Source organism: Pelodiscus sinensis, chromosome 1 (assembly GCF_049634645.1).
Source record: "Pelodiscus sinensis isolate JC-2024 chromosome 1, ASM4963464v1, whole genome shotgun sequence".
In the NCBI taxonomy this organism is placed as follows: Eukaryota; Metazoa; Chordata; order Testudines; family Trionychidae; genus Pelodiscus; species Pelodiscus sinensis.
In genome coordinates, this window is record NC_134711.1 from 315,837,883 (window position 1) to 315,855,527 (window position 17,645).

General features: G+C 42.7%; 1 protein-coding gene across 8 annotated transcripts in view; it reads left to right on the forward strand.

Moving 5' to 3' along the window:
* The window catches only part of TENM4 (teneurin transmembrane protein 4), an 858,468-nt gene that overhangs the window by 484,273 nt on the left and 356,550 nt on the right, over positions 1–17,645 (forward strand). For 7 of the 8 annotated variants that reach the window (XM_075919465.1, XM_075919468.1, XM_075919466.1 and 4 more), the window contains one exon: positions 5,093–5,302. The exons of the other annotated variant lie outside the window; for it this stretch is intronic. In XM_075919465.1, the coding sequence (XP_075775580.1) occupies positions 5,093–5,302 (210 nt within the window). The remainder of the gene's footprint in view (positions 1–5,092; positions 5,303–17,645) is intronic. 8 annotated transcript variants of the gene reach the window in all.

Sequence of the window (17,645 nt, forward strand, 5' to 3'; positions counted from 1 at the left end):
GGCTACATCTCTATCACTATTCTGCAGTCTTCAGTGAGCTCCTGGCCCCATAGGCTTCTCACATGACATGGGAGCTGTTAGTCTGCTCTCTTTCCTCCAGGCTGTTCCCCAGTTCAGCTCACTCTCACCTTCCCAGCCTGACAGCTGCTTTGGGTAAAGCAAGACCAACCTAATCAAGCCCACAACAGCTCATTAACTCTTGCGTGGCCAGTACTGAGTAGATATATATCATCACACCTCCTGTGTCTGTTGGAATTAATGCAACTCATTTTGAATAAACTTTTGGTTTCCAGTATGGTAAAGTTTCTCATGGCCTGGTTATGCATTGTCTCTTAGGAGACACCCTGTATTTTGAAGATTATGCACAAATGCAGATTGTAAACTTAAGTTTTGATTGCTTGTTATTTGTTTTAACTTTTCCCAACTATTTTGTGTCTGTGAAGGACTGTCTTTTCTTCTAAAGCTAAAGCAGTTGTATACATTTTTGAGGGAAAGTAGAATGTTTCTGTTAATCCATTTCCAAAATTTATGTTTCTTAATAATTTCTATAGATCTGCTACAGGTCTTAGCATATTCCTCCCTGATTGTTCCACAAATGTCTTAATCTGAAATATTGGTACACGAGTAAAAAACATGTTTGTTAGCTCTGTCTGATCCAGAAAAAAGAACATAGCATTCATACAAATCAATTCTAATCACATCATTCCTGCCTCAAATCTAAGGAGCATAATTTTAACTATTCAATACAAGAGGATATATGGGATTATTACAAATTGCTGCCAGGGGACTCATAGCTGGAATATGGTTTTATTTTTCTCTTAGTTAGTTTCCAAATTGCAAGAATGTGCATAATGAATGGTTATCTAGTCCTTCTGTTTTATCATTTTTGAGAGAAAAATAGCACATGTTGCAGACAGACTTGGCCCACATGCTTAGATTACATGGCAATCCAGAGTTGCTGTTGGTTCATTCTATACCAGAGAATTAGAAATTTTGCTCTGGCAGCCAGAATGAAAGCATATGGACCAAACCCTGTTTGCTTTATCAGGTACATAATCCCATTGTATTTAATGGGATTACTTGGGTGAGAAAATGGGCAGGTTTTATCCTTATATCTTGGTCCACTTTCCTATTTTATTTTTGTTACATTATTTATTTATTTTGTGTAACTGGTCAATTTTTTTTGTCTTTTTAATCCATCCATCAAAATGCAGATAATTCTCTTTGATTAAGCTGTCTGATATGTTTGACTTCTGTATGTAATAATTAGTGATGTGTGTAAAAAGTGTATATACACCCTGTATAGCAAATCAACTATATATGGTACAGATTTTCATCCTGTATAGGGTTGCTAACTTTCTGACTGCAGAAAACCAAACAGCCTTGCCCCACCCCTGCCTCACCCCTTTTCTAAGGTCCTGCTCCCTGTTCCCTCTATCCTCCCTCCTTCTGTTGCTCTCCCCCACTCATGCTCACTCATTCATTTTCACCAGAGGTATGGGAGAGGATGAGGGCTCTCTTGGGAATGTGGGCACTGGGGCAGGGCCAGGGTTGAAGGGTTTGGGGAGTAAGCTCTGGGCTGGGGATTAGAGCCAAGGGGTTCATGGTGTAGGCGTGGGCTCCAGGATTGAACAGGGGTTGCGTGGCAAGGGGTGAGGGCTCCATCTGGTGTTGCGTGCCCTGGTGTGGAGGTGGGGGTGAAGAATTTTGGGTGCAGGAAAGGTCTCTGAGCTGGGTCAGTAGGTTGGAATATGAGGGGAGGACTCTGGGCTGAGGCTGAGGAGTTCAAAATACAGCAGTGGACTAAGTGCTGGGGGTAAGGTTGTGGGAGGCAGTGAGAGCTCTGAGAGGTATTTTGGGCTCATCAGGGGAACTCAGAGATGGGGTAGGCAATTGGGTTGTAGGAGGGTGTTCAGAGTATGTGTTCTGGAAACAGGCTCAGGGCTGGGATAGGAGGGTGGGGTGCAGGAGCAGGTGCAGGGTGGGGTGTAGGAACAGGTGCAGGGTGGGTTCTGGGATGTGATTACCTGATGTTGGAAGTTGTGATGTCCCTTGAACTCTAGGCACAAGATTGACAAGGGAAGCTACACTGCTCCTAGTGGCCACGGTTCCCAGCCAAAGAGAGCCGTGAAATCAGTGCTCAGTGTGGGAGAAGCTCATGGAGCCTCCCTGGCTGCCTCTGTGTCTAGGGGCCACCGGGACACATCGGCCTCTTCTGGGAGCTTCATGTAGCCAGGGAAGACAGGGGGTATACCAGTCAAAAACTGCACACTTGGATAGGCAACCCTAATCCTATAGCTGTAGTATCCTCAGTTGCATTCATACGAACAAGACAGGATTTTCCAGGACACCCAGCAATATGTGCCAGTGACCTGCAAACTGCTGCATGATTTCAGTGGAATCTTTCATATTAAAGGTCTGATCACATATTGCTTAAGGCATGTGTAACTCCCATTGATTTTTGTGGAAGGTTTAGGGGACGCATGATTAAAATCAGTTTTGTCAATGGGGATGGGAGATCTCCACATTTTCTGTTCATTGATCAATATTTCAGTATAAGAGAAAACAGAAAATTCTAAGGAACTGCAGTATATGGTATGTGTATGTATAGTACTGTATAATGTTATACATAAGAGTGTGTGTGCATGTATATATATATATAACATTAACCATCTGACAGAAACTTGGACATTATGAATTTAGGAATTCTTTTTAGATCATTATGCCTACTGGTACATCTTATTGGACACTAGATATATGATTGTATGTGGAATATGCATTGCCTGACCTAGGCACATGGAGGGAGTTTGAGATGTATTAGTATTACTCAGTTGAGACCAGAGAATCACTACCACACAGAAAAAGGATAAAAAGCCAAAACAGTGTATCCACCCATTAGTGAACACTTTCACAAAAGGATCCTTCCATATTTAACTTCCCAGTCCTTGTTCTCAAATGAAACCTGCACAACACTTTCAAAAGATGAGCCCTGGAGCAAAAGTCATAACTTTGTTACTAACTAAAATTAATGGATTTATGGCTTGCTACAACAATCTGTAATCTATTAAGCCCTCCTCCCTTTTTGGTCCTGTGGCTGCAAGGGTGTTAACAGGCCACTTCATATTGAAAGTTCCTTTAGAACTTTAATTACTTATGCTAAACCAATTTGTTTCACCTCGTATTTAGCTATGACAATCTGGGTACCTTTCTGAAACCTTAAAAATGACAAGTAGTCCTGTGCCAACTTAGAGACTAACTTAGAGACTAATCATGAGTTTTTGTGGGTAAAACCTACTTCATCAGATGCATTAGAGTGGAAAAAAATGCATCTGATGAGGTGAAATTACCCCACTTATTTTTAAATAATAAGTAGAGTGTCCACACTACCAACCCTGTAATTTCAAAATAATGGGCTGGTTATTTCTTTATCTGTACTCCTGATTTCCTCAGGGAATAACACTAATTTCAAAATAGTTATTGTGAAATAACAGTAGTGTGGACAATCAGCTGAGGCTATTTCAGATTACTCCCCAGTGCTTCCTCTGGAGCTGTATGTCGAGGTAGCGCATCCACAATAATGGAGCCTGCCTTCGACTAATTTAGAGGCTTCCCCATAGTGGGGACGTGCTATTTCGATTTTGTTATTTCCAGTTATTAAATCAATTGTAGTTATTTTGAAATAGTTTCCTAGTGTAGACGTGACTTAAGGTGCCACAGGACTATTCATTGTTTTTAAAGTTATGAATTAATACAGCTACCCATCTAAGTATTTCTCATATCTGAAGAGCTCTGCTTATGTCAAAAGCTGGTCTTTCCCCAACAGAACTTTTCCAGTTAAATATATTACCTCACTTGCCTTGTGTTTCTAATATTCTGAGAGCAATACAACTACAACAGGATTGCAAACTTTGTGTTTAGTAAGGAATACTGTGCAGCCATGATGGGGCGTGTACTTTTGTTATCTTCAAGTAAAGCTTTTTAAAAATATTTTTATAGAAATGTTGACAATTTTCATGGTGATTACTTAGCACTGAGTAATTTTGATGGTTTTCAGTATTTGGAAAATCTGACTAATAGACTTATTATGACTTTCATATGAACTGTTTTCTGGGGGGAAAAATCATTGTTAAATGCATTGTCCTGTATTTAAACTTCTTATATGTTTTGTGTTTATATTCCTTCTGTTTTTAGTGATGTACTGCACATATTCAGACATCAGGCTTGAATAAATATAACAGCCTTTCTTTTGGTCACTTTGGATGTTTTATTTGTTTTGTTTGGAAAATCTGCTTGAAATATTTTTACTAACCATAAGTACTAAAATCCAGATCCTGCAAATTCTTTGCAGTATGTTTGCAGAATTGGGGCCTAAATACTAACTTTGGGCTCAATTTAACATCTTTGAAGTCAATAGGAGCTTTTCCTGAGTCAGGAGTGACTCTATAGAAATGTTATTTTTATACTACATCTCTCTTGATTTCATGAATGAAATTATACTGTCTGGATTTACTTTTATTCTAGCCTGTTGCTAGTCAGTTTCATTTGAGTGCTGACCTGCACTAACTCATCACTGTAGTGTTTCAGTCTGTCTTGCCCCCCCTTTACTCCTGTGAGTAAAAGCTCTTTGGGTTATAAACAGTACAGAGGAATGATTAAATCCAAACCAAGAACCATTCTGAATAACTGTCAGGAAGTCACAAAAGCTTATCTAGTGATAAATTTAGTAAAATTTTATAAAAGCCTAAATTTGGTCCTTAAACTTATGGGTAGTGTTATGTTTCATTACAGACATACTTTCTACATTACACTGGAAATTACAGGATTTATAAGATACACACTGTAAAACATATTCATATTTGAGTGTATGTTTGTGTATGTATATATACACAGACATCTAAATATAGAGAAATGCACATGCAGTGTGTAAATCCACACATCGTGCATATTTACACTGGTGTGTTAATAAATATGTGCAGTATGTCCCATTTTTGAAAGTCCCCCTCCCCACACTGTGCATGTTTTCTGTTGATTTTCCTTGTGTGCCTTATAAATTTTTATTTTTTCTGTCTGTGTTTGTGTTTGTGGTTCACAGGTCCTCCTTTGCATTGTTCATCCGCTTCATCAACCCCTATTGAGCAGTCCCCTTCCCCTCCCCCTTCCCCTCCCGCCAATGAGAGCCAGAGAAGGTTGCTAGGCAATGGTGTGGCCCAGCCAACCCAGGACTCTGACTCTGAGGAAGAGTTTGCCCCTAATTCATTCTTAGCTAAAAGTGGCTCTGGAAACCTCTGTGTACCTGCCAATGGTGAGTTATTCTCTCTACCTCCTTTACTGCTTGCTTGTCTTACAAGTTATGCGTGGGCCTGTAGGACAAAGATTTGGTTTGTCTCCTGGACTTGGAATAGTAATTCACCCTGTGTTTGATGACTTTCTGCTTCAGTTTTACAGCCACTATGTGTGTTGGTTTAAACTCCTTGTGTTCCCTGTGGATTGTGTCCCGGTATCTTTGCTGAACAAACCATTGCAGTGCTGGTTGCAACAAATCACCTACCTTGAGACAGCACCTGAACCCAATGCTGACACACTGATTATGGTTTAGCTCCCTGAGCCAGCCCTGCTGAAGTGTCACACAACTTGACCCGTAGTGTGCGCACTGCAGGACAGGCTGTCAGGCAATCTGTGAAACTTTCCGTGTCAGTCTCTGTGTGTGTGTGGATGTCAGGAACGGATCCTTTCAAATGACCAGTTTGGCGATCAGCTGGATTTCAGGCTTTATGAAATGTTTATTTTGCATTATAAACAGACCAGGGGAGTGTGTCCTGCATCACTTCAAGTCTATGAGTAACTTTTCAGTGGATTTTCTAAGTTTCACTGAGGCTTCTACTCTCAAACCGGGGCAAATGTGAGACAATCCCAGTGGCTGCATTAGGAGAATACAGATATAAAAACTAACTTCTGAAATCTCAGCCTGTTTTTTTTTAACCCAAATATGACTTGTGACAAGTGACATTAGCAATGTTACCTTCCCACACACCAGTCAAAAATATCTCTATCACAGTCAAAAATAGGTTATAGATCCAAATTTCTGCAGATAACTTTGAGAAATTTCCTAAGGGCATCATACATAGGCAGAAACATGACCCTATCCCACTAAGAACCAAATGCTTTTAATTCCCACTTATCTCAGTGGGAGCTGAGGGTCTTAGCACCAACAGGACCAGGATCCCACTGAAAGGATGAGGATGTAAAGAAATGCAAAAGAAATAAAAGGATTTGTTTTACAGTATCCTAAAGACAATGAACTGTAAAAAGGGAGATAAAATCTCATTGATAAAGAAATGTTAAATTCATCAAAGAGAGTGCAACTAACATAGTGCAGATACCAGCAGTGAAACAACAATGGCTGGCCAGCTCACTGATATGCAGCCACAGTGATAATTGCAGGAAGGTCTGATTTATGGGGGGGTAACCCCTTCACAGACATCTACCCAAAAAAAAAAGAGTGAGAGGGGTTTACAGCATCTGGTAACAACTTAACCCCATTTCTGTTGAGCCTTTTAGGAGGTTTTCTAGTATGGTGTTGTTTCAAAGGAAAGGGAAAAAAGTTTGACATTGAATTAATTCCTCCCCTCCTCAGCTTCCTTTTTTTTTCTCTTTATTGCATTTGCTATGGTAAAAACTAACTTTCCTTCAGGGCTTCTTAGTGGAAAAGGTTATCTGTTGTGAATTGTCATCGGGGGAAGGGAGGGAGAGAAACAGCATTGCATTCATTCAGAAAACTGCTTAAAAATCATATCCTCCTACCTCCCTTCAGTCACTAGTACAGTGAAGTTTGCAGTCCTTTGAGTTATCCTTTAGTGTTCACAGTAACACTGTAAATGGTGATTGGAGAGGAAAGTTGCCCTCAGTAATTAGAACATCCTCAGTAATTCTTATATGATCATAATAGAGATGTAGCCGTGTTAGTCTGGTCTTGCCGAAACAAAAGACAGGAAGGACTATGCAGCACTTTAAAGACTAACAAGATGGTTTATTAGGGAAGTGGGTTTGGTCCACGAAAGCTCATCACCTAATAAACCATCTTGTTAGTCTTTTAAAGTGCTGCATAGTCCTGTCTTTTAAATGATCACAGTATGTCTGTCTGTCCATCTATCTGTCTATACACACTTCGAGGTAAAAAGAGAGAGGGGGAGACAGAGAGAGATTAAATCCCTTAATCTCTTCTTTTACTAATTAACTGAACAACAGAAAAAGCATTGTTCAGAGTCTACAGTGAGTTGACATTATTGTATTATTGATGTGCTGGTTGAGTTAGTGAGACTTTAGGCTCTCCAGGTATCTGCTTATTTATACTCCTCATCTCCTTGCATCAGTTTGTTAAGGCTTTACATTCCCCAGGGCCTTCTTTGTGTGTAAAATTCTGCAGGTTGGTAATAAATATGTCCCACACAGACAGTGTGTCTGGGGTCTCATTTGCTTGGTGACTCTAGTTGTTCAATAATGAGAGGTGCAGGTAAATCCAGCACATTTGTGACCTGCTACGATGTCACCATCACTCTGCTATCAGCAAAAAACAAAGGTGACCTTTGAAAGCCTCATTGATTTATTATGCATCCTATCAGCCCATAATCCAGGAGTTCACCTGAATGAGAAGCATAGACCATGCAAGTCCATCAAGCCTAAATACTAAGACTCTTCTGACCCCTCTAAATGGATTTAATTGCCTTGGTTCCTGAAAGTTCTGTTTCTATGAGGCTTAGTCAGCTTAGACTTTAAATAATAAAGACAGGTCTTTATGTCCGCTAAATGGGGAAAATTAGTACAAGCGTATTTTGGTTAGGACTAAGTTTAATACAGTCAGAGCACTCATTCTCTGTGCATAGTGGAAGTCTCAACAGCAGGACTGCCTGAGAATGCCTAGCTAAAGATTTGTGTTGCACCTTTTAATTGATCCCTGCTAGATTTTCTTTCCACAGCTGTGTAAACTCAGCTTTAGAGGAATCCATCCAAAGTAACATCCCCCCCCCCCAGCTGCTGTTACAAATCTCCATGTAAATTGTAAATATAATACACATGGAACATAAGATATTTTTGAAGATACATTAGACTATTCATTAAGACTATTCTTTTTCTGAGTTCTGCTCCATCAAAAAAGGTACTAATGTTATAATATCTTTGTGAAAATGTTCAGCTAAAATTTCAAATGAATGTTGAAGAACTAAAATAATAGAGACTCACAGATTTTCATTTCTAAACATTTTATTTTTGTGTTCCATATACTGCAAACACATTTTTCCTAATCTGTGCTTCATTTGCCTAGGCTTTTGCGCAAGAGGGATAGGCAAGAGGGATCAGTAAGACATACGTGTTGTACTTATGTGGACTGTTGCGTCTGAGGCACTTATACCCTTTAATCAGCCAACTTCATAACACCACTGGAAGGTGGGGAAATGCTGTTATCCCCACCTTCCAGAGAATGGTGAACTGAGATCTGAAAGACTTAAGGTACAGATTTTAAAGTTATTTAGGGTTTGCTGTGCTTGGCATGGCAACACCTAAGTACTGATTTAGGAGCCTTGATCTCATGAGATTTGGACTCTGTAAATCAGTTAGGCATTACAAAGTACAGCAATGCCTAAATTGCTTTAAAAATCTGGGTGTAAGTGATTTGCCCAAGATTATGCAGGAAGTCTGCTGTAGAGCAGGGATTAAACCTGGATCTGCTAACATCCTAACCACTGTACACCTTTGGATAGCTTTAGGTTTTTTTGGTTTTATGAGTTATATAAAGCAGCAGAGGCAGATAAAAAAAGGACACATGAAGAGACAATAAGGGAAAAAACCCAGCATAATCTGCCACACCTTTTCAGGAAATAGGATGTATGGAGGCCCACATTTTTAGTCACCTCTGATGTTGAACATCTCGCTATCTGGGTGCTAAGCCGTAGGGATCATGGGACAGAGCATGTACAACTCCGGTGGAAGTCAATGAGAATGATAGGTATGTAAGGATGGTTGTCCAGAATTAGGCCTTGATCCTGAAAGGTACCCCATATTGGTATATGTGCGTGTAGAAAGACACCCTCGAAGTCACTGGGGCTGTGTGTGCATTCAGAAGTCCATCTGTTTGAATAATTTACATAATAAGGGCTCTAGAGGCCACTTTTGAGAATTTGGACCCAACTGTCTTTTAAAATTCTCCCTACCATTAAGCCTTTAGTGCATCACTGTTTAAAATGCTTTTTGTCTTTGCTGCCCATTCCTTTGCACCAGTCTTGTGTCATTTGTTGTCAGTGAGGATGACATTACTTCACAAATGATTTAGTAGAGACCTCTCACTGTCTGCCTGTGTCACCCAAGGTAAATTTGAAAGAGTCATAGAAAAGTCCTAGAAAAGCTAAGGATAGGATTCCTTCTACCATGTTGTTATACCTTTAATGCCAACAGTTCACTCAATGGTGTACAAAGCATAGACAACATAGTCCCTGCCTCAGCAAGATTTTGCAATCATTGAAGTCAATAAGACTGCTAACAGCATGATGTTTAGTACATGTCTTTTAGGGTCAGACACTAAGGGGTTGGAACAGCTCCAGCTAAATCAATGGAACTCTTTTCATTGATTTGAGTGAGATCCGGATCAGGCCCTAGAAGCCTCTCCTTCAAATCAATGGCAAAAGTGTTATTTCTCTTTTTTCAGTTACAAGAAAACCAAGGCTCTTCCCCTCACCAGCTGTCTCAGTTCCTGTAGGTCCCTCCGTTATATTTAGGATTAATTTACTCCCTGTTTCCACTTCTCCTTCTGTTTATGCTACGTGCTGGGTCACTTCACAGCAAAAACACTTTCCTAAAGCCTACTGTTAGTCACTTTGAACTATGGGAATGGAGACCAAAGTGGCTTTGTTTTCCTATCCCTGCAAGCTGCTTGCTTTTTTGGGGCCTAAGTGCAGTGTAAAGAGTTCACTCAATTTAACCCTTAAAGTGTATTCATCTTCAGTGTTTATCACTGAGGTGCTAAAGATCAGGAAACTTGTTTCCAGTCTCTAATTTACCTCGCAGTGCCTCTCCTCAGCTCCCACAAACATAGTTGCCTATTTCCTTAGCCCCTGGTATTCCCAGCCAACCACCAGTGGTCACCCAAGTCCTTCACACATATAAGCTAAACTGGGTAATTCATGAACCTCACTTATATCTTCCCATTCTGTCAGATGATGCAAAGTAGCATAGCTTTATTCAAGTCAGTCTCTGCTCCAAGGAGATCACAGGCTCAGATGCACCTGTGATTAGGATCATTATTTTTCATTATATTTTTATTTTGTGTTTGGTGCTGTAGTAATGATAACTATACAGACAGTCCCTGTCCCACACAGGATCCAAAGCCCATGGAATACAAATGAAAAAACGTCTATTGATTACAGTCGGTTTGTCTCAGGCCTTGTGACTGTGAACTTAAAAGATGCAAGTGTGCTTACTGTAAATATGTCCCATTGAAGTCAAACACCCATCTTTTTTAACAATGTGCTTAAATTTTCTCAGAATCATGGCTTAAAAAATAATCACACAGAAAACAACATTCCTTGGGGAACCCAAAAGAAAGGAATAATTAAGGGATTTAAAAATAATTGTACTTTGTGAGACTTTCTGAAATAGTGGATGTTAAGGGGTTTGAATGGAAGTGAGAGAACTTTTGAGGACTTTGATCACGTAAATACTAAGAGTTTATATTTTGCAATCTGATGATTGATAATAAATACACATTAAATCTTATCTCATACAGAAACTAGATTTCCCCTCTCCTCAAAAAGTATTAAATGTAGAGTCCATTCTCTGTCCTCACGGAGAGCACACAGGCAGTCCTCACATTTCAGTGTTTCCCATTATATTACATGTATTCAAACTAAAATGATAATTAGGCTTTGCTCCTGTTATAGCATCTTACATCAAAGGATTGCAGCACCCATTAGAAATGTATTCAGACAGTCCCCGAGTTACGCAGATCCGTACTTACGAACGGGGCTTTTCTCGCCCCTGAGGACTCGGGCGGTGGGACCGCCCAGACACACCGAGGTCCCGCCGCCTGCATCCTCCGGGGCGAGAAAAGCTGCTCCGCGTCTCCCTGGTCTGCTGATCAGTTTCAGCAGCAGCTGACTTGGGGACGCCTGGGGTAGAGCACCTGGGGTGCTGCCGGGTTGGTCCCCGCAGCGCTGAGGTGCGGCGCTGCGGAGACCTACTCGGCAGCGCCCCAGCTGCTCTGTCCCAGCGTCCAGATTCAGCTGCTGTTGAAACTGATCAGCGGCTGATTCCAGGAATCCCGGGGCAGAGAAACTCTGCCTCGGGCTTCCTGTAGTCAGCCGCTGGTCAGTTTCAGCAGCGGCTGAATCTGGACGCCAGTTCCGACTTACCTTAAGTACAAACCTACAGTCCCTATCTTGTACGTAACCCGGGGACTGCCTGTATTTAAATTACTCTCCCAGCATCTCTGTGAAGTAGACATGATTCATGATCATATAACATGGGAAACTGAGGACCAGGAAGATTTAAGACAGGGCTTTAGTATCACGAAGAGAACTTGCAAAAAAAAAAAAAAAAAGCTACAAAATGTCTGAATAATTTTCTTTGCTATTTTAATTTTTATTTATTGTGAACAATTATGTTTTTATCACTTTCTAATTTATTTTCCATTTTAAAATGGGAAATACATTTTAATAACTATTTTTGATCAGCTTAGTCACATCCTAACATTTTCTTTTAGAATTTAAATGTATTTTTAATATCAATAAACATTTTATATAAATTGATGTAGAAAAGAGTATTTTTGCCCTCCCCATTCAAAATATTTCAACCAACTATAGCCATTAATTTTGAGCACTTCATCTGTTGGATATCTCACTTGAGTTACTTGGGGTTTGATTACTAGTGTTATTGGCCATCTCCATTGCTCATTTACTTCACTGAAAGCACCCCTCATTGGTAGACACATCTGAAATCTTGGGCTTAAGAGATTTGCTGATAGTTACACAGCGAACACATTGCACAGCTGGGGATAGAACTCAAGCCTCTTGATTTCCAGCCATTTGTCTTCACCAAAAGGCCATTCTTCCTTCAGTCAAGAGAGAGGCTGTAACTTGCCAGGAATGAGGAGGATCCAGGCCCGCCAACATCAATTTCAGGCTCCAAGACAGAATAGTCGATGGGCCCTCCATGCACCCACAAGCTGTGTCTGTGTAAACATGGTCTACCTGACATTTGGGCAGTGACCTGCCAGCTGCGCTGCTGGTGCCCAGTGAACAGAGCCATCCTATCCTATCCATTGGACAGTTTGGGGCAGCTGCCCAGGACCCCATAATTTGGGGCTCCCTACTGGACCAGCATGGCCTGGGAGACTACTGGGGGACCTGGCACTTGCAACAGAGGTCAGCCCCACCCCTGCATTCACCAACAGCTGTGGGAGCTGGGGGACTACTGTGAGCCCACCCCACTCTGCTCCACCATCTCCCCTTGGGGTTGCTTTCACTTCTCCATGACAGTGGGGAAGCAGAGCACCCCAGCCCCAGCCCGCTCTTCTCCCCTAAGCAACATGGCTAGGAGCCAGGCTTGAGCCCAGTGAACTGGGGCCAGATCACTCCACTTCCTGCCACCACAGTGCGTGCAGGGGGTGTAACCCCTGCTGCCAGCATCAGCCTCCTCACCCCAGTAATCCCCCTAGTTACATTTCTTGGGGAAAGAGGTGCAGTGAGGGTGAGAGAGGATAGAGCAAGGGTGGGAAGAAGCAGGGGAGGGGCTTTGGGTGACGGGTGGAGATAGGGTGGAGTAGAAGCAGAGCAGGAGCAGGAAGGGTTGGGGCCTGTGGTGGAGGGGGGATTGTCCTACACCACACACCACCACTTGAAGGGATGGCACTACCAGTGAGATGCTGGCTGAACTGCTGGGCACGCTCTGCCAGCCTGGCCAGGGCTTCCATGTGCCTGCCTGGTAGGGTTCCCAACTGTCCAATCGCAGAAACCCAAAGACATTTTCCCCACCCCTTCCCGAAGGCCCCACCCCTGTAGTATCCCTTCTCTGAGGCCCTGTCCCCTGCTCACTCCCATCTCCCCTCCCACCATTGCTCGCTTTCCCCCACCCTCACTCATTTCCACTAGGTGAGGGTAGAGAGTTGGGGTGCTGAAGAGGATGTGGGGTGCAGGCTCTGGGAGAGAGTTTGGGTTTAGGAGAGGGTGTGAGGTATAGACTCTTGAAGGGAGTTTGGGTGTGGACTAAAAGGTGTTGGGGCAGAGGAGGGGGTGCGGGGTGTGGTGCTTACCTCAGGTAACTCCTGAAAGTGACTGGCATGCCCCTCTGGCAGCAGCACCTAGATGGGGTGTCTGCCCACTGCTGCCCACAGGCAGTGCCCCCACAACTATCATTGGCCGCAATTCCTGCCAATGGGAACTGTGGAGTCAGCGCACTGGGTGGGAGCAGCATGCAGACACCCCCCCTTTCCTCCAAGGGCCTCGGGGACATTCTGGCTATTTCCAAGAATGGAGTGTTGTCTGCTCTGCTATCCACCATGTTAGCTATCCACCTGGGAGGATCAGAGCATGAGTTTCTTCTCTAGTCCGCCTAATGAAAGAGGGGATGGAGCTGTCCTAAGTTTTTCCTCCCATTGCACACATGCTACCAATGGAGAATGACTAGGACAAGGCTACCTTGTGAACTGCAGAGCTTTTATAGAATATGAAGCCCTCAGTGGCCACTTGCCTTGTTTTTGCTTAAGGTTTTTGTGTGTGTTAGGTTTGCATGATGAGATGGTTTGTATAAACTGGCAGTTGTTTGGCTTAAGTATGAGCCAACAATAAGAGGCATTACACTCAAGTCATATGCTGTAGGTCCTGATCCAAATCTCACAGAAGGCGAGGCTTTGGATCTGACCCCTACTGTAGCAAGGATTAAATCCTGACCCCACTGAAGTCAGGGTGACATTAACAAGAGAAGAGCTTGGCCCAGGTTGAACAACTGAAATGTTGAATGCATGAAAGATTGCTTTCCTGCTGATACTAAACATCACTAATAGAATAAGAGCAAAGTTATGATTGTCACATTCAATATATGGCAGCATTAAAATAAGATCTACCCAGACCTAGTAAAGAAACACACTGAAACAATTAAAGCAGATTTATAGCATTATAGCTGTGATAAAACCATATCTCTGTGTAAGTAAATTTACAGAGAACTTTTTTTTTAACACAAGCCACATTGAAATGTATACAGGACGGAGTCCAACTTAGAGGAAAGACAACTGGAACAAATTATATACATTCAGACTTGTTAAACTGAACTGGCAGCAGAAATATTCCTAGTAACCTGAGCATTACAGCAGCACTGGCATAGTTAAAGTTATGTCAGCATTTTCATTAAAAATCCCTGCTTTCACGAGTTTATATCTGCAGTAAAAATTCATTGTGGGCTGAAACTTGACAATCTGTGTAGGGTCTTGTCTTGGGAGAAAAAACTATTTTTACAAAATTGAAAAAAAAATCCTATTTGATGGCTTAAAATATCAGAGCGCAAACAAAAATAACAGTATTTTGGCTTTGTTAAAAACTGCTTCATTTCTTTGACTATGTAATAATCAAATGAACAATAAAACACTCAAAAGGCGAACTTAATCACCATAGGTATGTCTACACTATGGGATAAGGTCAAATTAAGATACGCAACTTCAGCTACATTAACTACATTAAAGTTACACGGAGAATTAGCTGTCTTAACTAGGCCCACTAATTAATATCCTGGAAGATCAACAGTGGCAGGTTGGATCATTCTCTGTAGTGTAGATGTGCCCCATGGTGTTAAAGAAAATGAAATATTAATTTTTTGCCCCTTTGACATATACAGTAGAGTCCGGATTATCCAACCTTTGGTAATCTGACATTCTGCTTTATCTGATATAGCCATGGACCATTGTCAGCCAAGAGTATGCGGCCCCGTGCTGCTATGCTGTATGCAGCCTCCCCGGCTAAAGAGGCTCCAGCAGCCTCCTGCAGGCTAGAGCCTCCTGCCAGCACCGCTTAAATTAAATTAATGAAGATTGCCTGTTTCCTAGAACTGGAAGGAACCTTGAAAGGTCATCAAGTCCAGTCCCCTACCTTCACAGCAGGACCAAGTACCATCCCTGACAATTTTTGCCCCAAATGGCCTTCTCAAGGATTGAGCTCATAACCCTGGGTTTAGCAGGCCAGTGCTCAAACCACTGAGCTATCCCTCCCCCGGGAGAATAGCTCCACACCCAGGAGCTGCAGGTAGGGAAGGGGCCAGGCAGGGATGGGGACCAAGCAGCGCCGGCAGGAGCAGCATCAGCGGTGTCAGGAGAGTGACGGGGCAGTGAGCAGGGCCGTTCTCCCAGCCCGCGCCCGGGAGCTTCAGGGAGGGAAAGGGCCAGGTAGGGTTGGGGACCAAGTGGCACCGGCAGCTATCCCTCCCTCCCTATACTCCCTATTATATGACATTTACGGTAATCCGACCACCTGTCAGTCCCGTTTAGGTCAGATAGTCGGGACTCTACTGTAGTCAGTACAAGATCACCAGTGTTTTGACCTACATCTGGTCATGCTTGTAGAAAGAGATTGCTGAGACATTCATGTCTAAAATGAAACTAGGGGCATAGCAGAATGAATTGCAATGGAAGATTGTTCTCTAAGCAGCAGCAGCAGTATAATATAGAGAAGGTAGTGTTCTCTTGTGTCAACTTCTTTGGGCAAGTCACTAACTCAGCTTCTTTATCTGTACAATGAGGCCACGTCTACACTATGAGTTTTCTTGGCAAAAAAATTTGCTAATGAGGTACTCATTTTCATGAGTCGTGATCTCATTTGCATATTTTCTGCTGATCTATTTTTGCGCTGGGGTTTTTGCGCAAAACCAAGAAGTGTGGATGTTTTCTTTTTGCGCATCTTGTGGAAAAAGGGATATTTGCACGCAAAAACCCCAGTGCAAAAACGGATCAGCAGAAAATATGCAAATGAGATCACAACTAATGCAAATGAGTCCCTCATTAGCATATTTTTTGCCGAGAAAACTCGTAGTGTAGACGTAGCCTGAGGACACAGCAAGTTAGTTTCATGACCGGAGACATACTCTATGAGCTTGATTCTCTTGATTTTCTTGTCAAAGTCCTTTTAGGGCAGTATAACTAGGTTAACATCACTAAAGCTCCCTCTGATATATATCAGTCAGGATGAGAGGAGAATCAGACCTTCATGTCTCTTTATTCCCAATCACAGAGTCCTTAAGAGTCTCTAGCTCATGGTTTTTGTAAATATTTTGAGATTTGTGGGTAGAAAGTACTATACTAATAAGGACCTCATCATGTAGTTGAGTACATGATTAATCAATAAGCCTTATTGGTTTCTCTTATGGACTGCACGCCCACCTCCATTCCCCACTGCCTATGTATCAGAGACAGCAAAGGGGGAGGGGAGTGGGAGTCAGTGCCGCGTGGAGTTGGCTTTTAAGCTGTCTGCCCATGAGCGCTGGATCCACAGATCTGTGCCCCCCCTCCCACACTCCAGCGTGAAGGGAGAGGGGGGCAGGCAGGAGCTGGCACGCACAGTAAGCCGGCTTTCAAGCCAGCTCCCCAGGCATATCAGCTCCCACAGGCTGCTTTCTCCCCCTCTGCCTCTCAGCTACTTCTCTATCAGAGGCAGCAGCAGGGTAGGAGGGCAAGAGAGGCTGCCACAGAGAAGCCTCTGTCTGGGGTGGGACCAGGCTCATCACAGACAGAGGCTTCTCCGTGGGATGCTAGCGCAGCCTCTGTCCACGCGGAGCTCGGACCCTGCATGAACAGGGGCTGCTTCCGCCCCGCACTCCTGCCACTGTATCAGAGTCAGCAGCTCAGGACAGCAGGCGGGAGCCAGTCTGCGTGGGAAGCCGGTGGCAGGGGGCTCCTTAGGAGAGGTCTGAGAGTGCACTGGCTGTAGGCCCCCCACCCTCAGGGACTATTGGATAGTCATGTAACCAATAATATTTTGTGCAGTTACATGACTATTCAATTAATTGCTATCTAACATCCTTATATACAGGAACCAAATATTACAGTGTTACATGTTTGAGCCTAAACCTGAGAGTGTTCAGGGTTCAGGGCCACCTGGGAGGAGCTGTGTGTTCTCTGCATCTGGCAGAGTCTTTATAAAGCTCAATGAGACCTTCAAATAAAAGCCACTATAGAAGGTCAAACTGCTATAAAATACAGTACTGTGAGGAGTTTGGTGACTGTACATTCACAGCTGCAGTTTTTTAATTGTGAAATTGATCTTCAATTGGAAAGGAATTCAAAAATTTTGATATCTTACTATATCAGTTGTTTTTCAGTCATTCACCTCCATTTTAAAATGATGACTTTGAGGCCTTTGAACTTTATTTATAAACTGAAATTTGCTAGCCGTTGTAGGTCACTGATTGATTTGTAAGAGGGAGGAAGCCAGAAATAGCTTTCCCCGTAGAACTAAACATCCAATAACTTCCCAGCCTCAGAGACTGTATCTTCCTCTCCTTTCTGTTTTTTTTTATAGTTTGCCATATGTATTATGACACACTATTAATCTCAGCCTGCAGCTTGAAGACCTTCATATGGCTCTCTCCAGTTAAGAAATCCCCAAATAAAGCAGGGATATCTT